This window comes from Chrysemys picta, chromosome 8 (assembly GCF_011386835.1).
Source record: "Chrysemys picta bellii isolate R12L10 chromosome 8, ASM1138683v2, whole genome shotgun sequence".
Taxonomy (NCBI): domain Eukaryota; kingdom Metazoa; phylum Chordata; order Testudines; family Emydidae; genus Chrysemys; species Chrysemys picta.
In genome coordinates, this window is record NC_088798.1 from 53,748,829 (window position 1) to 53,772,843 (window position 24,015).

Here is a 24,015-nt window from a genome sequence, read left to right on the forward strand (position 1 = left end):
ACATGAAAGGTGCTGTACAAATACATAAGTATTGTAATTAGCAGTATGATTAAACCCTAATGTTGATCTTCAGTGTCATCCAGAAATTTCTAATTGGTGGTGATTGTTTGACCAACTGTGCAACACATAAATAATTCTAACTTATCTTTACCTTTCACATTTTTCTGTTTATTTGATAAAGCATTAACAGTTTAACTCTCTGCAAACCATATTTTGTTTGAAGGCTGCTTTAATAGTTGGATTTACCACAGATTACAGTTCAGCAAAATAACACATTCATGTACTTTACACAGTAGTCAAAAGACACTAGTTATTTATCTTATACAAAAAGTCAGTCAACTTGACCACATATAAGTCTATCTATTACATTAGTATTTTTCTTTAGTTTAAATTTTAAAGAACACGTGTCAGTTATCTTATTGTAAACATAATTCTGTGTTACTGATAAAGAAAAATTAGATTTTTTTTTAAAAGAATTTTTGGTTTTAATAGTCTGTGCTGTTTAACTTTGGCATTTCTCAGACTGGACAATGAGAATTTGTTTAGATTTGGCTTCAGGTTTTCTGCTGCAATACCTGGAAATAGACATAGCAGGGAAAGGGTTATTAGTTTAAAAACAACTATTTCCACTGCAATTTAAAAATAATCAAACTTGTATAAACTGGAGATTTGGAAAAAATGAAATTTGTGACAAATTTGATAGATGTTTAAAGTATAATTGTTAACAAAGAATTACATATAAAACAGCTGTTGGAAAGGTCATGGGCCTCTGGGAGCTAGACTTTAGAATGTAGTGCTCTCAATTACTTTTTCCTTCTCAGCCTGGTTGATTGGAGGCAATACTGACAGATTCTGGAAGAAGCTAGCTCTTTTTCCAGGAGGTTGGCTTGGAGGAATTCACCAGCGACAGTAAAATTTTGGTTCTGCAAAATATTTAAGAAGCCACTTACCCTAATATCTTTACTCCTTAGGCAGCAAGTTCACTTGATGCTGAAGATGGTTTGCGATTCATGCAGGAAATGATTGAACTGTCCAGTCAGCAACAAAAAGAGCAGCAGCTACCCCCACGTGCTGTTCAAATTGTTTCCCACCCATTCTTTGGCAGGGTAGTATTGACAGCTGGACCAGCACAATTTGGAATGGACCTATCCAAACACAACGTAGGGGTGTGTATAATGTGAAAATCTTAAGAACATATGATTTGCTCTTGAATTTTATTTATTTGTGCTTTTTCTCTGTTGCATTGGTCTTAATTTTCTAGTATTGCATTTATTTCAAAATACTCAACTAGCTCTTAAATTTATAATAGGCATTTAAATACTTAGAAACTAGGGTGACCAGATGAGGGGAAGAAAATATCAGGACACATGGGGGGGGGGGGGAGGTGCTCGCTGGCAGAGCAAAAAACAAAAAACCACAGTGCTGCTGGCAGATATTGGGACAAAATGCGTCCCGACACCGAAATATCGGGATGTCTGGTCACCCTATTAGAAACACACAATCTAAAATTCTTTCTTCTGACTCAGACACTCTAGAGTTCAGTCTTTTTCTCCTTTGGCACCAGTCGTGATTCAGACTCCACACACAGGTGCTCCAGTTGTTTTCTGAATGCTATATGTGGAATATAACTCTTGCATCCTAGAGGGAGGGGCCAATGTAAGGGAAGAGAGCTTGTCAAGCTGCTAGGATTCAGCATGGCTGCTGCTCATTTGTGAATTTACAACATTTTAAAAGTTTAACGAGGATTAGGCTCTCCTTAGCCCATCAGAACTCCAGAGAAAATGTCTTTCTAGATAAAGACAAAATGGGGAGAAATTACTTGTCCCCTTTGAAGTCAATGGCAAAACTCCCACTAACTTTAAGAGTGGCAGGATTTCAGCCCACAGAGTATATACTCTAGATCTAAAACAAAGTTCTAAGGATATCTGTGCTCTCACATGGTTTGTGGTGATATAATCTTAACCATAAATTATTCTGTATTTTGTTGACTGTACTTAAAGGCTATTATAAGATGTTAGTACAAACATAAAAGGTTACAGATGTTGGCCCATGTGAAAACCAAATCAGTCCAAAAATTGTTGATTAGACAACTTTTTTGAGAATCTGCCATAATAAAGACTCTAGGATTAAGGTCCTATAGTATGCTGGGAAACACCAGATGACTTTTTGGGATGACTGGAAAAATTATAAAAGGTAGGAAACATTTACAGGCTTTACTCCAGTATTTTAAATCATTACATCTCTCAAACAGACAAGAGGATTTGTTGCAACCAGTAAACCTTACAATGGATGCTCGGAGATCACTAATCCTGAAGCAGTGAAGGAGAAAATTGCTTTGATGCAGAGAGGCCAGTGCATGTTTGCTGAAAAGGCACGAAACATCCAAAAAGCTGGAGCAATAGGGGGCATTGTTATTGGTAAATAAAACTATCCTTATTGTTTGTACAAATGTAACCTGTTTTTTCTCCCAAGATTATTTAGATTATATATAAGCATATTTTCAGGGCTGGCAGGCATCTGTGAGCAGTTGGTACAGAAATCCTGTTATTGGAACAAATGAGGTGTGTATACTTAATATCCTGCTTGCACACAAGAATGGAGCCAGACAGAAACCTACTAGTGGAGAAATTCAGTGAGGGGGTTTGTTCTGACAAATCGGAAGTTACAAATTAACTTTTGTTTGCAGCTGAATGTTGTGAAATGAAAGAGAACGGTTGTTCTATCGTGGGGTGGGCAAACTTTTTGGCCTGAGAGCTGCATCAAGTTTTAGAAATTGTATGGAGGGCCGGTTTGGGGGCAGGGGGAGGGGGGGAGATGCGTGGCCCACCTCCTATCCACCCCTCGGACTCCTGGCCCATCCAAACCCCCCTGTCCCCTGACTACCCCCAGAACCCCTGCGCCACCCCATCCAACCCTTCCTCACCTTGGTGACTGCACCCCTGTTCCCCCCCCCCGAACTCCCGTGGCACTGCAGCCGTGCAGCACAGAGCACTGGGTCAGGCCAGGCTGTGCAGCTGCGTTGCCCCCAGGAGCTCGCAGCCCTGCTGCCCAGAGCATTGCTGAGGCTGCGGGGGAGGGGCCAGGGGTGAGCATCCCGAGCCAGGAGGGTCCTGCAGGCCGTAGTTTGCCTACCTCTGTTCTATCATCTTCATGCCCTCGCCTATGCTTTCCCAGCTAAGTTAGTAGTTCTAGAGAAGAATGTACCATTTACATTCCTTATTAAAAGTTGAGTAACTATTCTTTCAGTATTGAAAAATAGATAACTGCTTAGTAGCAATCCTGAAAAGATGTACATTGAGACCTTTTACATTCAGGAATGTATCTGCTCATGAAATAGCTTTTTCCTTCTAGGTCCAGCACTATTCTTGACTTTCCACAGCCAGGCAGGCATCCACCAGCCATTGAGCCTTTTGGGGCAAATTGAAAATACAAAATTAAAACTGCTGGAGATGCCAAAGAATATTCCCTCCCACCTGCAAATTCTCATCACTATCTTAGGCAAGCATATAGAATTGAAATACATTCCACCTTTCAACTTAACTTGCTTCTGTCCACTCAGAAACCTTGTTTGCTGTCTCCACCAGGAAATAAGGTTAGAAAATTGTAAATCTGGGGAATTCTAATTCAACTGTAGCACATTCTCTGAAATTCCCACACCAGCTCTTCAAGCTACCTTTATCCAGTGAAATGGGAGAGCATCAATCTGAACTATATACAGAATGGAAAAGCTTACTCTGACTTTCTATTGGCTAGATGACAACGAGGGAAGCAGCAGCGACACTGCTCCTCTATTCCAAATGGCTGGTGATGGAAAGAATACAGATGATATCAAAATCCCCATGCTCTTCCTGTTCAACAAAGAAGGAAATATTATACTTGATGCAATCAGAGAATATGAGTCTGTAGAAGTGCTTCTCTCTGATAAAGCAAAAGACAGAGGTAAGGGCAAAGCCATGTGTGTCTTATTATTACTTATCTTTATCTGTTGGCATAATGTGAAATATAAAAACAAACAATGGTTCTTATTTTCTACCTGAAAAAATAAGTGAATTGGGATTGAGGTGAAAATTCTGTCTGACCTCCATAATTCTAGTTTGTTGAATTAGTTTCATTCAAACTAACAATCTCTCAGAATTTCCCAATACATGTCCAACTTGAAACACTTTAAACAAAGTCCCAGATAGAAAAAGTGAACGTTATAATTTTGGTGTAACAAATTTGACTAGTAGTGCTACAGTATGTGTGGGTTGTTTTTTGTTTTTTTTGTGTTTTTGTTTGTTTGTTTGTTTGTTTTATTTTTAAACCCTTAAACCCTTTTTTTCTTGGAAGAGATTTTCATATTCTGCTTTGATATCAAGGCAGGAATAGGCTGTGTGTGTTTCAGGATCCTGACTTGTAGATGCTTCTCAGTTCCAAGTGATTTTCTTCATAGAATACCAGGGTTGGAAGGGACCTCAGGAGGTCATCTAGTCCAACCCCCTGCTCAAAGCAGGACCAATCCCCAGACATATTTTTGTTCCAGATCCCCCTCAAGGATTGAACTCGCAACCCTGGGTTTAGCAGGCCAATGCTCAAACCACTGAGTTATCCCTCCCCCCCTTCATATCTGTAAAGATAGACCTGATTTTTCTAACTGCAAAGACCAGGCAAAAGTGGTTCTCATTGAGCATTTAATTTCAGACAGGGAATCAACACAAAAAATGAGGAGGTCAGCTAAACAGAAATTAAAAGGTACAGCACCAAAAGTAAAATCCCTGCAAGCTGCATGGAAACCTTTTAAAGACACCATAATAAAGGCTCAACTTAAATGTATACCCCAAATTAAAAAACATAGTAAGAGAACCAAAAAAGAGCCACCATAGCTAAACAATGAAGAAGTAAAAGAAGACATGAGAGGCAAAAAGGCATCCTTTTAAAAAGTGGAAGTTAAATCCTAGTGAGGAAAATAGAATGACCACATTAGAGGTGGTTTTGGAACAAATTGTTAAACTAAACAGTAATAAGTTACCAAGACCAGATAGTATTCACCCAAGAGTTCTGAAGGAACTCAAATGTGAAATGGCAGGTCTACTAACTGTAGTCTGTAAATCAGCTTCTGTACTGAATGACTGGACATGTGACACCAATTTTTAAAAAGGGCTCCAGAGGTGACCAATTTAACATATTCATAAAGTGATCTGGAAAAAGGGGTAAACAGTGAGGTGTTTACCCCATTTGCAGATACAAAACTACTTAAGATAGTTAAGTCCCAGTCAGACTGTGAAGAGCTACAAAAGGATCTCTCAAAACTGGGTGACTGAGCAACAAAATGGCAGATGAAATTCAATGTTCATAAATGCAAAGTAATGCACATTGAAATACATAATCCCACCTATACATATAAAATAATGGGATCTAAATTAGCTCTTACCACTCAAGAAAGAGATCTTGGATTCACTGTGGATAGTTCTCTGAAAACATCCACTCAATGTGCAGTGGCAATCAAAAAAGCAAACAGAATGTTGGGAACCATTAAGAAAGGGATAGATAAGACAGAAAACAAATTGCCTCTATGTAAATCCATAGTATGCCCACATCTTAAATACTGTGTTCAGATGTGGTCACCCCATCTCAAAAAAGATGAATTAGAAAAGGGCAACAAAAATGATTAGGGGTATGGAACAGCTTCCATATGAGGAGAGAATAATAAGATGGACTTTTCAGCTGGGAAAAGAGACAACTAAGGGAGGGAATATGATAAACGTCTATAAAATCATGACTGGTGTGGAGAAAGTAAATAAGGAAGTGTTATTTACTCCTCAGAACACAAGAACTAGAGGTCACCAAATGAAATTAAAAGGCAGCAGGTTTAAAACAAACACAAGAAAGAATTTTTTCACACAACGCACAGTCAATCTGTGGAACTCCTTGCCAGAGGATGTTGTGAATGCCAAGGCTATAACAGGGTTCAAAAGAGAACTAGATAAGTTCATGGAGAATAGGTCCATCAATGGCTTTTAGTCAGAACGGTAGGGATGATGTCCCTAGCCTCTGTTTGCCGGAAACTGGGAATGGGCGACAGGGGATGGATCACTTGATGATTACCTGTTCTGTTCATTCCCTCTGGGGCAGCTGGCATTGGCCATTGACAGGAGACAGGAGACAGGACTAGATGGACCTTTGGTGTGACCCAGTATGGCTGCTGTTAAGAGATTAAAGTTGTCAGTACCAGTAATTTTACATGATATTAATTATCCTGCTTGTGTGGTTCTATCCATTCCATCAGCGTAGATAGTGGATATATTTTCAGTGAAAATGCACAGCTAGGAGATTATTTCTAGACTCTCTTTTAGCAGACTTCCCCCAGATAGAATTTAAATTCTGGTAATACTGCTTTTTCAAACAGGCTATTTGGGGAGCATCATATGAACTTTAACTTCTCTAGTAAACTAACATTAGCACATTCATTTTCCCCCATTGTATTTCCAAAGCTGAAACCCAAGTTACAGCACTTCTGGATTCCTCACATGGAATCTTGATGTCCACCTATTTATACCAGCGGGTGAGCTGTTCAAAGTAGTTTTTTGCTATTAAATCCTTTCTGGGGCAACTGCAGTATAAATAAAACCAATCTTTCGCTTCCACCAAACACAAGAGGATATTATGTGTTATGGATTTTTAATGCATATGTGCTTTTTCCCCTCCTTGTGCTACCATTGGAATTTCAGCAACAATATTTAAAGGTAAAATGATTCCAAACTACATTATTGATAGCAGTAAGTATCTTATATTAATAATCAAGTTATATACAGTTGGACTACCTAGAATTCTTGAAAACAGTTTCCTTTATTTAGCAGTGTCAGTTTTCTTTAGTTTTGAACATTTACGTAATTGAACCAGAAGAACCTTCTAACATTAACAAAATGGGGAGCCAAGGTAGGGTGCAGTTTTATGTACTAGTATGTCTGAATTTAAATTTAAAAGAATAGATCATAGCTTTGCGAGTTTATCAAATGAAGACCTTGTGGCTGTACCCACTACCTTCCATGGATCTTTGGGCTGCACTAAACTCCAGTCTCATAATTCAAGAGCTATGGTGGGCTGGAGTGTACACTCATGATTACGAAGCGGACAGCAGTGACATAAGAGCATTGGTAGCTAAGCATGAAGAACCACTACAGATGCTAGTACCCTGAATTGACTAAACTTATGAGCAAATGATAAATTAACTTCATAATTAAAGAACAGTATTTGCAAAAGGCTTAATATATACCGCTCAAAAAGGACTAAGATTCTCCATACTAATAAAAATCTGAACCTTCATGAGGTCTGGACTAAGATCAAGGGAGGCAATTGAAAATAAAATGTAAGTGTTAATTTTCCAGTGTATTTCAGTTGCCTTTTGAAAGTACTTACAAAATTCTTCTTTTTTTTTTTTTTTTTTTAAAATAAAGATCTGGAAATGGAAAACCTGGACCAGAAGTCCTCTGAAAATGATTCACATAAGCAGAGACCAGAAGAGACTTCAGCATCTCAGGACCTCAGCTTGGCCAGTCAAGAGCCTGAGGGAGACGGAAGTTCTGATGTTACTCATCTTGATTCATTATCCCCTGTTGATGCAGACAGTGATAGCATTTCCATTTCAAACCAGGAGTCCTGTATCACAGAAATCCATGAGGCTAATGTTCAAGAGACAGAAAGTACAGAATTAGATAACCAGCCTCAGGAACAATCTCAGACTGAGACAGATTCCAGCTCCAATGTTAATTGGGATAATAAAGTCCAGCCTATGGAATCCATATTAGCAGATTGGAATGAAGATATAGAAGCATTTGAAATGATGGAAAAGGATGAACTATGACTTCTAATAACTTATTTGTGGATAAACAAAATGGTGAATTTGTTGGGTAAAAGTAAGGCCCTAATATCTAAGAATTAGAAATTGTTCAGTATTGTGATGAGCAACCAGGTTTCGCCTGGATAATATAAGAGAAACCCAGCACATGTTATAATTTATATAGTTTTAATTTTTCCTGTTTTGAAATGGGAATGTGCAATTGAACTGTTTGTATGGCTCTGTTGCATGGTGCTGTAATACAGGAGGTTTCATTCAGGGAATTAATCAGATTTCTGCATTCCAGGCATCCGGAGAGCAGATTGCCTTGGCCTCTGGAAAGGTAGAAGTTGAATGTAATGGGATTAATGCACCACTTGTTGGCTGGTTATGGCACTTGAAGGCAATAGTCAGAGGCTATTCTAATTGAAGGTGCAGTTTCACTGATAAAGGCCTTTATGGAGAGAAATAGTGAAATTGTGAGACATTTCCAGCTGTAATGTCTTTAAGACACAGCTAGAAACAGCTCAATTTGTCCTGACATTTATATCCTAATAAGATAGCAGCGTTGCTTATCACTCCTTCCATCTGTTGTTTTGAAGAATGACCAAGATGACTTGGATTTTTCCTCTTCTGCTCTTATTTCAACTAGAGAGGCTGTATAAACCAAAGGTAACATGTTCTACTAGGAAGCTCTTTTAGGAAAATTAAGAAAGCTTTGCTAATTAGAGGACTAGTTCATAAAGGTTCACAGTGATTATGAAGATTGTTACTTGAATTAAGGTAAATTGGGCAAAACACATTTTAATACAATTTTTCCTTTTTGGCCTTCCATGCTTAAAGTTATCAAGCTTAAAACTACCTTAAGACACACAATTTAGCATTATTATTGTTCTCTGATAATAGATGAGAATTTCAATGACAATTTCTGTTTTCTCTACAAGAAATATCTGTCAACACTTGGGCAAGAAGGCTAGTATCAATAGTGAAGCACAACTGTTTACCTTTAGCTGTTGGGTCCATAATTCAAAATTTAGTGGTGTGAAGTCAAAGAATAATTGATATGATACTTCTGTTTTTTGTTGTTGTTTTTTAAATACAAGTAAGCATGGTTCCTAATTGATCATGTTTTCGGACGCATCCGCCAATTAAACCACAAATCTGATTAAGCAAACAAGAAGCAGTTAGCTTAACTGTGTCCAAATTAAAACTGCCAAAATTCTAGTTTAAATTGATACATAGACACGGGTTTTAGTTAATTATGGCTCAATTCAGTATTTAATCTGTTTTTTCCTTTTCAGAGAAAGACTTAACACTGCCTATATCATGCACCAGACTAAAACTGAAAGTTTTTATATTTATATATAATCTTTATACTGGCAGACAGATGTATCCCTGTCTGAAGTGCACCTTTCATTTTACTGGTGAGATTAAAATGTGCCGAATATGCAAATGTCAATCAGTTCAGCCATACTGTATTGTACTTATGTATATTCATATATGGTTTCAAGTCCCAGACAAATGTTGTATACATGTAATCTAACAGTGACACTTACTCTCAAGAGTATCAAAATGCACAAGTACCTTTGAGAGCATGTTTAGTCAATCATAATACTATACAGAAATTGAATGACAATTTAACTGAATAGAGGTGTAGTTAACTTTGAGATAGTGAAGCAGTAGGGAACTAGTGAATAAGTGTCCTTTTAAAACTTAGTTTTAATTTCTTTGCACAAATAACTATGGAGGTTTGGGCTTAATGTGTTGGTACAGTGCTGAAGCTTAATACTTTGTCATTTTAGACTGAGGGATTGATTTTAAAGGATGGGATTATTCCTCAAAATCTTTGAAGTGTCCTTTGTAACTTGGGTGCCCAGCTCATGCAATTGAGGCATGCCTGGTATGGCCACAGAATCCATTGACTTCAGTGCGTGTTTTTCTGGGTAAAAAGTGATGTGGCTGCAAGTAGCCAATTGCCCCATAGGGTGGTGTAGTTCAGAAATCCTAACTCTAAAAAGGAGTTAAATATTTCCAAACGTCAGAATGTAGTGCCACTAATAAAAGCTGCACAGGTTCTGTGTTTATATTCTCTAGTCGCTCCATTTAGGTATTTTTAAGGATTGTAGGTAAAGTGGTTCTCTGGTCATTACATTAGCAAAAGGTTTGTCAAATTAAATTTTAATATGACAGCTCAAGTTTTCAGTTCCTTCCTGCAGAAAGTGATTTAGTTTTTAACTCTAAAATTTGTCTTTAGAAACATTATTAGAAGTTGATGCTCTAATTCTCCCTGTCACCACAAGGTAATCTTTTATGACTGACTAACCTTACATTAAGTGTAAACACCGGCACGACAGTTCTGACACAGGCACATTCCATCCTTTGAAGTGAGGGATTGTTAAGAGAATCCCTTGATATCATTTTTGAAGCATCTCGAGAGTGGTGGTCTACCTCAGACAAATGTTGTCCCCTTTTTTGAGATAGTCACTTAAAAAGGTGAAGTTAAATTATGACCGCCATAGATCCATGGTTTACAGAACTGAATCAGGTAAAGTTGACCTTTTGGGAAAGAAAAGGATAAATTAGGGGACAATTTTATTCAGGTTTTTTCACTGTGTCTTTCCTAATAAAGATGGAAATAGACTTTAGTTTTAACCTCTTCATATCACTCTAAAAATACAATAAATTTTTCTGTAACATGTTAATGCCATTTTAAAAAGCAAAAGGAATATGTGATTGAACAGAAGATAATTTTGGAGAGGGGAGTAGGGCGTACTTTGCAAATTTTTAAAAACTTTCATTGTGCTTAGAGAATATTGTTCTTGCATCACTGTAAGTCAATATCGTGTATGATTGTGCTATTTGGTTAACTAGAACACTGAAGAGTTTAGGATTCTGATTTAGAACTAGTACATCTTATTCCCTCATGTAATTCAAAGAACCAATTTAATATCTCCTTTGATGTTAAAGGAATATTCTCTATTTACACTTACTGTTTAATAATGAAGTTTTAAAATAAGATGAGCATTGTTTCTCCTCCTCCTCCCACCATGGTTTTAGCTGAAGGCTTATCTTTAGTCAGTGAAACAGTGTGTGTCGAGATAGTAAATGTTAACAGGACACCTTATGCAAAGGCTTCAGTCAGAACATAGAAAAAACATTCTGTGAATGAAATATTGTATGTTCAGATTTTATAGGATTTTTTACCAGCCCGATTTACATCCGTATATTTTCTTATGATGTAACTTATGAAATATCTAACAGGTGCTGTAATACTACTGTTGGGTTTTACTGTCTGGTGATAAGCGTATACAATATTTCTAAGAGCAACTGTGTACTGTGATGTAAAAGTCTGGGCTAAAATGTATATAATCCTTGTATATAATTGTGTACTGGATTATAATTGCTGATTGTAAAGATTTAATAAAATATGTAAATATTCTGGTCAAACTACTTTTAGAATTGCCTGCATGATCCACATCTTCCCCTTCTGGAAAGCTTCATCCCTTACAGTATCAAAGGATATAGGAGGAGTTCTGGCCCATCACTCATCTCCTTCCGGCAGCCAAAGAATCTAATCACAACTTCCTCTAACTGTTTAGTACCATTGAGCTGTACATCTTCCAGTTTAAATAATTGCTTTAGTCTCAGTTGAGAGGGACTAACACTCAGTACCAGTGTGGCTAATAAGGTAACATGTTGCACATGGTACCCTTCTATGGTGGACACACACATACGGAGCTTCGCTTGTGCCAGGGAGATGCTCGGCAAAGGGCCTTGTGCTTTGTTGGCATGAGCAGGGACTCACCCCACCTCCCAAACTCAGGTCTCCTGCAAGGCTCTACAAAGGATAAATTGCTCAAATCAGGCTAGATCTGAGGCTATGTAGGTAATTAAAACATTGGAACAACATGTGGTGGGGTCTCCATTGCATGAAGACTTTCAATCAAGATTGGATGTCTTTCTGGAAAGTAAGCTTTAGGTCAACCACAGTGGGCTTGATGTAGGAAATACAGGCCCTAGACTTTTACCTAGTATTATACAGACAGTAAGATCAATAGGCCTTTCTGGCTGTTAACTGTGGTAATAGTCCCTGCACTTTTTTCTGAAGACTGAATCCTCAAGAGAGTAGGAACCTATTCCTCCTCCTCGCAGGATGCAGTGACCTCAGCTACTATCTCCCCTCTTAACTAGCCCTGAAAGATTTTTAAATCCTTAACCCGCCTATCTACAGCATTATGCTTGAAACTGACAGCCGTTGAGAGAAAACTCAGGGTATGTCTACACTATGAGAGTAGTTCGATTTTACTTAAAGCGAATTTGTGGAACCGATATTAAAGTCGAACGTGTGTATCCACACTAAGGACAGTAATTCGACGTTGTGAGTCCACACGAACGGGGCAAGCGTCGACATTGGAAGCAGTGCATTGTGGGTAGCTATCCCGCAGTCCCCACTGGAATTCTGGGTCGAGCCCCCAATGCCTGCTGGGGCAAAAAATGTGTCGAGGGTGGTTTGGGATAACTCGTCATTCAACCCTCCCTCCGTGAAAGCGACGGCGGGCAATCAGTTCGCGCACTTTTCTGGTGATTGACAGCGCGGACGCCACAGCACCGCGAGCATGGAGCCTGCTGCGATCATCGCTGCAGTTATGGCCATTGTCAACACCTCGTGCCTTATCATCCACCTTTTTCAGAGGCAGATGCTGAGAAATCGGGCGAGGAGGCTACGGCAGCACGGTGAGGACATTAAGTCTGGGGGGCACAGACCTCTCACAAAGCAAGGGACCCCGCGCCGTGGACTTCATGGTGGCAACGGGTCATGTTGATGCTGTGGAACGGTGATTCTGGGCCCAGGAAATAAGCATGGACTGGTGGGATCGCATAGTGCTGCAGGTCTGGGATGAATCAGAGTGGCTGTGAAACTTTCAGATGCATAAGGGAACTTTCCTGGAACTTTGAGTTGCTGTCCCCTGCCCTGAAGCGCAAGGACACCTGGATGCGAGCAGCCCTGACTGTCCAGAAGCAAGTGGCCATAACCCTCTGGAAGTTTGCAATGCCAGACAGCTACCGGTCAGTCGTGAATCAATTTGGAGTGGGTAAATCTACCGTGGGGGTTGCTGTGATGCAAGTAGCCAACGCAATTGTTGAGCTACTGCTCTCAAAGGTAGTGACCCTGGGAAACGTGCAGGTGATCATAGATGGCTTTACTGCAATGGGATTCCCAAACTGCGGTGGGGCTATAGATGGAACTCACATCCCTATCCTGGGACCAGACCACCAGGCCAGCCAGTACATTAACCGAAAGGGCTACTTTCCAATGGTGCTGCAAGCACTGGTGGACCATAGGGGACGTTTTACCAACAGCAACGTCAGATGGCCGGGCAAGGTTCACGACGCTCGTGTTTTCAGGAACTCTGGTCTGTTTAGACGGCTCCAGGAAGGTATTTACTTCCTGGACCACAAAATAACTGTTGGGGATGTGGAGATGCCTATAGTGATCCTTGGTGACCCAACCTACCCCCTAATGCCCTGGCTCATGAAGCCCTATACAGGTGCCCTGGACAGTGAAAAAGAACTCTTCAACTACTGGCTGAGCAAGTGCAGAATGGTGGTGGAGTGTGCTTTTGGACGTCTGAAGGACAGCTGGAGAAGCTTACTGACTCGCTCTGATCTCAGCGAAACATTATCCCCATTGGTATTGCAGTTTGCTGTGTGCTCCACAATCTCTGAGAGAGTGAGTAAGGGGGAGATGTTTATGGCGGGGTGGGAGGTTGAGGCAAATCGCCTGGCTGCTGCTTACGCCCAACCAGACACTCATGCGATTAGAAGAGCCCAGCGCGATGCTCTGTGCATCCGGGAAGATTTGAAAGCTAGGTTCCAGAGTGACCAGGGTAACCTCTGACTATTATGTTTTTTTAAACAGAAGCTGAACCTGCCCCCCATTTCTTTACCCAGTTAATGTTGACTATCCTCTCCAGTTACCAACCCCCTTCCCCACCTTCCAACACACCTTGAAAAATAAAATAAATGAAACTTTGTTCATTAACACAGTTTTCTTTAGTAAGGATTTCGCAGTAAAGGGTTGAAACTGGGACGCAGACTGTGGGGGGGGAGCGGGTGTAGTGATGGAAAGGACGCTTCTAAACTCGAGGAATAACAGGCTCCTGCTCCTAGAGCGGTCTGCAGTGGTGGACTAGTTGTTTCAACAGAGCCTGCCACCCCTCCTTTTTGGGACTCTGTGGGGGGCAGTTACAGATCCCCTGCTGCGTGGCTCTGTCATCCAGGCTAAGGACCGCTCCATAAGATCTATAACTGCTTCCCCCCCCGCCACACAGAACATGAAAACCACCTCCCAGACTGACCCGTGTGCCTAGTGACTGCAATGTGTGTGACCTTCTGCTGAACCTGCCCGTGTCTGTACGCTGGTAAAGGTGACTGTCCTCTCCAATTACCAACCGCCTTCAAACACACTGTCCTCTAAAAGAACATGACAGAAACAGTAATTAACAGAAACATTTTTTATTAAGAACTGCACAGTTAGGGGATGAAACGGGGGATGGGGTGAGGTGCACTTGGAAGGAAGGAAAGGACGCATCAAATCTTTGGAAATGAGAGCCTTCTGCTATTTGAGCAGGCTGCAGGGGTGGAGTGACTGTTTCACAGCCCCTGCTACCCCTCCTTCTTGGGACTTTGGGTGAGGGGGGGATGGGACTTTGTGGTGGGGGAGGGCAGTTAGAGAGAGAATGCAGCGGGGCTCTGTCCTCCTGCCTCTGGTCTTGCAGAACATCTACAAGGCACCGGAGCATGTCCGTTTGCTCCCTCATTAGTCCAAGCAGCGTTTGAGTCGCCTGCTGGTCTTCCTGCCGCCACCTGTCCTCCCGTTTGCTGTGTGATCGCTGGTATTGCGAGATGCTCTCCCTCCACTGAGTCTGCTGTGCCACCTCAGCTCGGGAACAGACCATAAAGTTCTGAGAACATCTCCTCCTGTGTCCTTTTCTTTCGCCACCTGATCTGCGCCAGCCTCTGGGAGGGGGATGCCGGGGTAGCTCGGGAGACACTCGCAGCTGTGGGATGGGAAAAAGGGATTGAATTCCTCAAAACAATACATTTTTGCAAACAATGAATATAGTCTCTCTCTGTGAACAAGACCGTGCACTCAGTACAAGGTCGAATTTTCTGTCTTCACATTGAGTGCCTGGGGTCTTGCTGTACAGATCACACAAGCAGGGCCGGACAACGGAATTCTGCTAGCAGGCGGCCATGGTAAGTTATAGACTTTTGGCTGCTTAAAGCTTAATTTACAGCAGTGCCCTCCTTTCACGTTCCGAGCAATGCACTCTGCCCCTGTCCCACCCCTGTCGCGGCTGTCCCCAGGAAAGATACCTGCCTGCTGCCGGCGAACTGCTCAGCAGGAATGGTTTGCCTCCCCACCCCCACCACGTGGCTGGGCTCAGGAAAGATCCCTGCACGCTGCCGGCGATCCAGCCAGCATGAACTCTGCCCCTGTCCCACCCCCGTCGCAGCTGTCCCCGGGAAAGAGCCCTGCACGCTGCCGGCGAACCGCTCAGCATGAACAGTTCGCTTCCCCGCCTCCTCCGCGTGGCTGTAAACCGCAGGTTATAGTTATTTAAAGGAACAGGCAATCAGTCCCCATACTAAAATTCCCCTAATTCAAAGCAGGTCACCACGAGTGATATCACGCTGATGAGGATTACAGAGACAGAGAAAGACCGCATGCTGCATGAATGCCAGCAAACACCAGGGCCGTATACCGCCGTGCTTTGCCAGGCAATGATACCGGAGTACCTGCTGCTAGCCTGGCATGGAAAAGGAGGAGGCAATAAGGCAGCTCTCCCCAGGAACCTGATGCAAAGGCTTTCACATTACCTCCAGGAGAGCTTTGTGGAGATGTCCCTGGAGGATTTCTACTCTATCCCCAGACATGTTAATAGACTTTTCCAGTAGCTGCACTGGCAAGGACTAAAAAGTTAAGCGCCTAGGGCAAACTAATCATTAAAAACCCATGGCTAACATACCACGCCTATTCTATTCAAAATAAATGTTTAAAACACTTACCTACTGATGTTTCCCCTGATTCACGGTCCGAGTTACCACCTTGGGAGGGTTGGTAGGGGATCTCCGTGAGGATGATGAAGAGATCCTGGCTGTCAGGGAAATCAGCATTGAAAGCGCTGTCGATTGCCTCATCCTCCTCATCTCCTTCCTCATCTTCCCTGTCCGCAAACAGCTCCAAGGAAGCGGCTGTCGACAATACCCCATCATCAGAGTCCACGGACAGTGGTGGGGTAGTGGTAGCGGCCACATCTAGAATGGAATGCAGTGCCTTGTAGAAATGGCATGTCTAGGGCTGGGATCCGGAGCGTCCGTTTGACTCTTTGGTCTTCTGGTACGCTTGTCTCAGCTCCTTGATTTTCACGCGACACTGCGTTGCATCCCGGCTGTATCCTCTCTCTGTCATGGCTTTTGAGATCTTCTCGTAGATCTTCGCATTCTGTCTTTTCGATCGCAGCTCCAAAAGCACGGACTCATCGCCTCACACAGCGATCAGATCCAAGACTTCCCGATCAGTCCATGCTGGGGCCCTCTTTCTATTCTGCGATTCCATGGTCACCTCTGCTGGAGAGCTCTGCATCGTTGCCAGTGCTGCTGAGCTCGCCACGATGTCCAAACAGGAAATGAGATTCAAACTGGCCAGACAGGAAAAGGAATTCAAATTTTCCCGGGGCTTTTCCTGTGTGGCTGCTCAGAGCATCCGAGCTCGGACTGCTGTCCAGAGCGTCAACAGAGTGGTGCACTGTGGGATAGCTCCCGGAGCTATTAGCGTCGAATACCATCCACACTAACCCTAATTCGACATGGCCATGTCGAATTTAGCGCTACTCCCCTCGTCGGGGAGAAGTACAGAAATCGATTTAAAGAGACCTCTATGTCGAAATAAATAGCTTCGTTGTGTGGACAGGTGCAGGATTAATTCGAATTAACGCTGCTAAATTCAACATAACCTCCTAGTGTAGACCAGGCCTCAGACTGTTTGATTGCATGGCTGCTGTGACTCCAATCCTTCATTGAACGGTACCTTATTGTAATTAAACTGGCCGAAGACTTGGATGCATGGGGTATTCCAAATCTACTATGACCCACAAGTCTACTCTTAGCAAGAATAGTTCAGGTAGAAAGGTTTATTCTTAAGCTATTAATGCATAGCATATTCCTAGCCTACTCGTTTTCAAAAGGTAACATTCTACACTTGGACCTGAAATCCCTGCAGCTGTCTGAAGCCTTAACATGGCAGGTTTGTAAGTGCAAGAGTTACCAAGAAGCTGTAATGCTTCTCCTAGATCAGTGGTTCCCAAATTGGGGTTCGCGAAATGTTACAGGGGGAAAAATTCCCTAATGGCAGACAGAGCTGTCCCTAGGGATCCCGGGCAGCACTGGGCCTGGAATCCCTGGACTTCCAAGAGCTAAGCAGATCAAAGCAAGCATATCTATCACATTGAGGAGATTTAAACTTCAAGACTCCTTATAAGAAATGGAAAGGGGGGTGGATATTTTTTGCTGTTTTTAAAATTAAATAGGTAGCTAGTATTGTTTTTAAAATTATTATGAAGAACAAGAACAAGTTTAAGCTTTGTTGTACCGTGCGTTGTTTGCCTGGACTGCTCAAAACGTGAATGCTTGTGTAGGAGGAACTCTGAGTTGGCTTCTTAAATACCTTCATGCTGTTTCACATCTGATACTCCTTGATGAAACATAGGAGCCTTGTCTTATAACAGACTTATTCAAAGTGATTCAAACTACAAAAGTGAGATCTTGGAAGCGTGTTGCCATTTTCATAATGTAATAAAAATACTGTAATGATAAATAATAATTAATAATAAATAGTGTGTAATACGCATGTCATAAAAACAAATTTTATATTTCCAAGATCACTGCTTTTATAATTTATACTCAGGTAAAGGAGACAATCCCTGGAAATACTCATTTTTAGGAGAGGGTTCGTGAGACTTGACATTTAGTGAAAGGGATTCACAGGCTGTTAAAGTTTGGGAACCACTGATCTAGATAAACCCATGTTGCAAAATGGAAAATATTCTCTACTGGGGCAATCTGCAACCAGACTGAGCTTGGGTCTGCTGTTGTTCAATCTCCTACTACTGACAGAGTTCATCCTGCTGCAGATTCCCTTTCAAGACTCCACTCTGTTTGGTCATTTTTCAGTGAAGAGATTTCTCAAGAGGCAATGACATGACATCTGTTCATAGACCCACACCTATGAGATTTAAACTACCCCTCAACACATTTAAATTTAAATTAAATTAAATTAATGGAGATATCCTATCTCCTAGAACTGGAAGGGACCTTGAAAGGTCATCGAGTCCAGCCCCCTGCCTTCACTAGCAGGACCAAGTACTGATTTTGCCCCAGATCCCTAAGTGGCCACCGCAAGGATTGAACTCACAACCCTGCGTTTAGCAAGCCAGTGTGCATGTGCGTGTGCGCGGGCACACACACACACTTTTTCAGATAGCTCTCCATCCTCATTTTATTGACATCAGAAAGGAGGGTTATTAAATTGGTGGGTGTTCTCATATACAATTTTCCCTGTGGATAGGATGACCTTCCAGCTGCACCTGAAGTTTTAATCTAACAGTCTCAACCTCCCAACCAAACCAGAAGAATTACCAACAAAGAGTAAGGCCAGGTCTACACTACTGACTTGCATAGTGTGTGTGTGTGTGTGTGTGTGTATTATATATATGAAAAATCCACAGCCCTGAGCGACATACTCACACCAAGCTAACATACAGTGCTGTCAGTGCGAGGGCATCTCCTGTCAACATAGTTACTGCCTCTCGTGCAAGTGGAGTAACTATGCCGATGGGAGAAGCTCTCCCATTAGCATTGGAGCATCTTCACTTACGTGCTACAGCTGCACCAATGCAGCATTTTAAGTGTAGACCTGCCCTAAACCACATAGCTTGTATGTCAAGAGTGCACTGAGCTATTATCTTAGTAGATTTTATTCAGTTGAAATGTCCCCTCATTTATTTGTAGCTTATGGGCATAAACCCACAGCTATGTAACAAATTGTAACATGTCTTGATGCAAAGTAAGGGGCTGGTTAAGCGTCACAGTTCTCAAGCCACTGAGCCAAACCAACCACCACTAGAACTGGGCAAATAATTAATTTTTCGGTTTAGGGAACCAACCAAAAGATCCCTTCCAAAAAATCTGTTTGAAAAAAAAAAACTTTTCTTAACAAGACAGAGCTGAAAAATTCATTTCAGATCAAAACACACCAGAAATGGAAAAAAAACTGAAATACAACAATATTTTTTTTGTTTCTCTTTGGGCGTTGTTCATGTTTGCTTAAATATAGCTAATTTTCAAAATAAAAGTGAAATGAAGGATTGAAATGTTGTTTCTAAATGGTCAAACTAAACAGTTTAGACTTTTGCAAAAAAATTTTTTTGGCCCAAACTGCCAAATTTGACCTGAAGTCACAGTTTCAGAGCTCCCGCAAAATGCATTTTCCAGCTACTGTACTATTCATTGAAAATTTTTACCAAGCTCTAATCACCACTGCTTGTCTCAAATATTGAAATGCACAGCTGCTACACAGGGCATCATCCATTATTTCACACTCTGTTACTCCCTAGGTATAGCCTCGGAATCTGATGTTTTATGTGGCTGTTTGTCTTTATTTAATTAGATCTTCCACAAGGATGATTGCTAGTAAAACTTTCAGGAATGACACTATGTATATGTAGGCAATACTCAGAGTGAACCATGTACTCTGTTGTAATGAGTTCTTTGATTCCCTGTACAGCTCCACATGACCCAGCTCCACTTCTTTTAAGTCCAAGTGATCGAGTTTTAATTAAAAGAATTAAATAGCAGCCCATGACTCCTGTAGACTCCTTGGGTCTAAACATTCAGTATCACAAGGAGTTTGTATGCCCAGAGTTCTAACAGGCAAACGTCAGACAGGAGTTCCAGCTCAGAGATGGATCGTATAGGCCTATCCTAAGCGTGTGGATCTTCCAGTTTGAGGCAAATAACCTGTTTAAGTGACTGTCTCGACTATAATAGGCAATCTTCCTATTTAAAGCAGCCCTGTTGTTTTGGCTCTGCCGTATTTCTGTAAAAACTTCCCCAATATCAGCAAAAGTGCAACTTAAAAAATAAATAAATTCTGACCTAACCTGGAGCTGGGGGCAAGTTTCATTTTAACTGTGTTCAGGTACTTGTTAGGGATAAAATATTTTCATCCCTATCCCAGATGTTCAATAAGCCATTTACTTATTGAAAAATGAAATGCTGCAGGTACTCTGAAGGTATCTTGGGCCGCTGAGGGACCAGTCTGCGGGCCAGTCCTATCTAATGTCTTCATTTAGGATGAGACAGAAGAAAACGGCAGTTTAAGTGCACACATACATAACTGTCACAACGCTTCTCAATTTATCTTAACAAAAATTAATTGTAAATTACTTACTATAGTAATGATGGCTCTTTGAGATGACTGCCTGCCTAGATCACTGCAAATAATGGATGCTTGGGCTCAGAGCCTTCGAATAGCAGTGTTCGGTGAGGCTGCAAATACACCCTGCCCAGTGAGGAGTAGCTCGAGTGACCTACTGTAGGGCAGTGGCCTCCAATCTTTTTATGCCAAGATCACTTTTTGAATTTAAGGGCAACCCAGGATCTACCCCGCCCTTTCCCTGAGGCCTTGCCCCTTCCCCAAGGCCACACCCCACTCACTCCATCCCCCCGCCCCATCACTCGCTCTCCTCCCACCTCACTCACTTTCACCAGGCTGGGGCTGGGGTTGGTGTGTGCGCCCGATCTCTGGGCTGGGGCCGAGGGGTTCACAGTGTGGGAGGGTGCTCGGGGCTGAGCCTCCGGCAGGGTGTTAGGGTGCAGAAGGGGGTGAGGGGTGCAAGCTCCAGGAGGGAGTTTGGGTGCAGGGCGGGATCTGGACTGAGGCAGAGTGTTGGGGTGCAGGAGGGGTATAGGGTGCTGGCTCTGGGACTGGAGTCAGGGCTTGGGGTGCAGGAAGGGGTATAGGTGCTGGCTCTGGGAGGGGGATCAGGAGGGGGTATGAGATGCCATCTCTGGGAGGGGGCTCAGGGCTGGTTTGGGGTGCTGGCTCTGGGAGGGGGTTCAGGGCTGGGGTGTGGCCTCCCACCAGGCAGCATTTACCTCCAGTAGCTCCCGGTCGGCGGCGCAGTGTGGCTGCCACTAAGGCAGGATCCCTGCCTACCTCGGCCCCATGCCACTCCTGGAAAGGGCCAATGGGCCCCTGCTGCCCCTGGGGTGGGGTGGCATGTGGCTCCGCACGCTGCCCCTCCCTGCAAGCACCACCCCAGCAGCTCCCATTGGCTGCAGGTCCCTATTCCTGGCTAATGGGAGCTGCGGGGGTGGTGCTTACAGGCAGGAGCAGCGTGTGGCGGGAGACCGCTGTCCCCAGGGCTGTGGACCACGCTGGCCACTTCCAGGAGTGTCATGGGGCTGGGGTAGGCAGGGAGCCTGCCTTAGCTGCAGCTCCGCTGCGCAGCCAGAGATCGCGATTGAATGGTTGGTGACTATGGCTGAAGGGAGTTATGTACTAAAGCAAATTAGCTTTGGTCTTGCAATGCGCTATAGAAGCAAATAAAAAGTTAATAAGACTTTGGCATGCAGAAAGAGTTCTTACAACATGAAATGGGAAGGTGAGGCACTGTTTCTGGTCTTACCACACCAGATGCTGCACTCAGTTCTGGGCACCTCACTGTCAGAAAGACTGACTAACTGGAGGAAGAAGTCAGAGAAGAGCAATATACATGATTAAGGGACTGGAAATATTTAACTCATGAGAAAAGATTAAAAAGGAAAAGCTTGCGTAAATGATTGCCATCTCCCCAAGTATCTGATGTGTGTAGTCACCATAGGGAGGAGTGTAACAAGGAACTGAGGAGGACATGAAGAAAAGGAAAATTTAGGCTAAGGATCAGAAAAATGTTACCCAACCTCTATCAGTAGCAATAATCCCTCAAGCAAAATAGTGAAAATCCCCATCTCTAGAGACATTTAATATTAGATTGGACAAAACACTCAGCTGTTGTGTAGGAAAGTCAGACTCCAACTTGATTAGTTAGATGAGCTAAGATAGTGGTGAGAGGCAAAAAGGCATCCTTTAAAAAGTGGAAGTTAAATCCTAGTGAGGAAAATAGAAAGGAGCGTAAACACTGGCAAATGAAGTGTAAAAATACAATTAGGCAGGCCAAAAAAGAATTTGAGGAACAGCTAGCCAAAGACTCAAAAAGTAATAGCAATTTTTTTTTTAAGTACATCAGAAGCAGGAAGTCTGCTAAACAACCAGTGGGGCCACTGGACGATAAGGCCGTTGTGGAGAAAATAAATGAATTCTTTGCATCAGTCTTCATGGTTGAGGCTGTGAGGGAGATTCCCAAACCTGAGCCATTCTTTTTAGGTGACAGATCTGAGGAACTGTCCCAGATTGAGGTGTCATTAGAAGAGGTTTTGGAACAAATTGATAAACTAAACAGTAATAAATCACCAGGACCAGACGGTATTCACCCAAGAGTTCTGAAGGAACTCAAATGTGAAATTGCAGAACTACTAACTGTAGTCTGTAACCTATAATTTAAATCAGCTTCTGTACCAGATGACTGGAGGATAGCTAATGTGACACCAATTTTTAAAAAGGGATCCAGAGGTGATCCCGGCAATTACAGGCCTGTAAGCCTGACTTCAGTACCGGGCAAACTGGTTGAAACTATAGTAAAGAACAAAATTGTCAGACACACAGATGAACATAATTTGTTGAGGAAGAGTCAATATGGTTTTAGTAAAGGGAAATCATGCCTCATTAATCTACTAGAATTCTTTGAGGGAGTCAACAAGCATGTGGATCAAGGGGATCCAATGGATATACTGTATTTAGATTTTCAGAAAGCCTTTGACAAGGTCCATCACCAAAGGCTCTTACGCAAAGTAAGCTGCCACGGGATAAGAGGGAAGGTTCTCTCATGGATTGGTAGCTGGTTAAAAGATAGGAAACAAAGGGTAGGTATAAATGGTCAGTTTTCAGAATGGAGAGAGGTAAATAGTGGTCTGTTCTGGGACCAGTCCTATTCAACATAAATAGAACTGGAAAAGGGGGTAAACCGTGAGGTGGCAAAATTTGCAGATGATACAAAATTACTAAAGATAGTTAAGACCCAGGCAGATTGCAAAGAGCTACAAAAGGATCTCTCAAAACTGGGTGACTGGACAACAAAATGGCAGATGAAATTTAATGTTGATAATGCAAAGTAATGCACATTGGAAAGTATAATCCCAACTATACATATAAAATGATGGGGTCTAAATTAGCTGTTACCATTCAAGAAAGAGATCTTGGAGTCACTATGGATAGTTCTCTGAAAACATCCACTCAATGTGCAGCAGCAGTCAAAAAAGCTAGCAGAATGCTGGAAATAATTAAGAAAAGGATAGATAATAGGACAGAAAATATCATGTTGCCATTATATAAATCCATGGTACACCCACATCTTCAATACTGTGTGCGGATGTGGTCACCCCAATCTCAAAAAAGATATATTGGCATTGGAAATGGGCAACAAAATTTATTAGGGGTATGGAACAGCTTCCACATGAGGAGAGATTAATAAGACTGGGACTTTTCATCTTGGAAAAAAGACGGCTAAGGGGAGATATGATTGAGGTCTATAAAATCATGACTGGTGTAGAGAAAGTAGATAAGGAAGTGTTGTTTACTACTTCTCATAACACAAGAACTAGGGATCACCAAATAAAATTAATAGACAGCAGGTTTAAAACAAATAAAAGGAAGTATTTCTTCAAACAACGCATAGTCAACCTGTGGAACTCCTTGCCAGAGGATGTTGTGAAGGCCAAGACCATAACAGGGTTCAAAAAAGAACTAGATAAATTCATGGAGGATAAGACCATCAATGGCTATTAGCCAGGATGGGCAGAAATGGTGTCCCTATCCTCTGTTTGCCAGAAGCTGGGAATGAGCGATGGGGATGGATCACTTGATGATTACCTGTTCTGTTCATTCCCTCTGGGGCATCTGGCATTGGCCACTGTCGGAAGACAGGATACTGAGCTAGATGGACCTTTGGTCTGACCCAGTAGGGCCATTCTTATGTTCT

At 42.2% G+C, this 24,015-nt stretch overlaps 2 protein-coding genes across 8 annotated transcripts in view; one reads left to right on the forward strand and one right to left on the reverse strand.

Moving 5' to 3' along the window:
- Positions 1 to 11,260, forward strand: part of EDEM3 (ER degradation enhancing alpha-mannosidase like protein 3) — a 51,235-nt gene extending 39,975 nt beyond the window's left edge. For all 4 annotated transcript variants that reach the window (XM_005290715.5, XM_065555651.1, XM_065555649.1 and 1 more), the window contains 4 exons: positions 972 to 1,166; positions 2,252 to 2,417; positions 3,754 to 3,939; positions 7,434 to 11,260. In XM_005290715.5, the coding sequence (XP_005290772.2) occupies positions 972 to 1,166; positions 2,252 to 2,417; positions 3,754 to 3,939; positions 7,434 to 7,840 (954 nt within the window). In that variant the 3' untranslated portion in view covers positions 7,841 to 11,260. The remainder of the gene's footprint in view (positions 1 to 971; positions 1,167 to 2,251; positions 2,418 to 3,753; positions 3,940 to 7,433) is intronic.
- C8H1orf21 (chromosome 8 C1orf21 homolog) overlaps positions 422 to 24,015 on the reverse strand; it is a 241,691-nt gene continuing 218,097 nt past the window's right edge. The window contains exons 6-7 of one of the 4 annotated variants that reach the window (XM_042851283.2): positions 808 to 923; positions 422 to 575 (exon numbers count right to left, since the gene is read on the reverse strand). In XM_042851283.2, the coding sequence (XP_042707217.1) occupies positions 503 to 575; positions 808 to 923 (189 nt within the window). In that variant the 3' untranslated portion in view covers positions 422 to 502. Of the gene's footprint in view, positions 576 to 807; positions 924 to 14,199; positions 14,875 to 24,015 lie in introns of those variants that run through there. The other 3 variants (XM_065555654.1, XM_065555653.1, XM_065555652.1) reach the window with 3 other exon arrangements.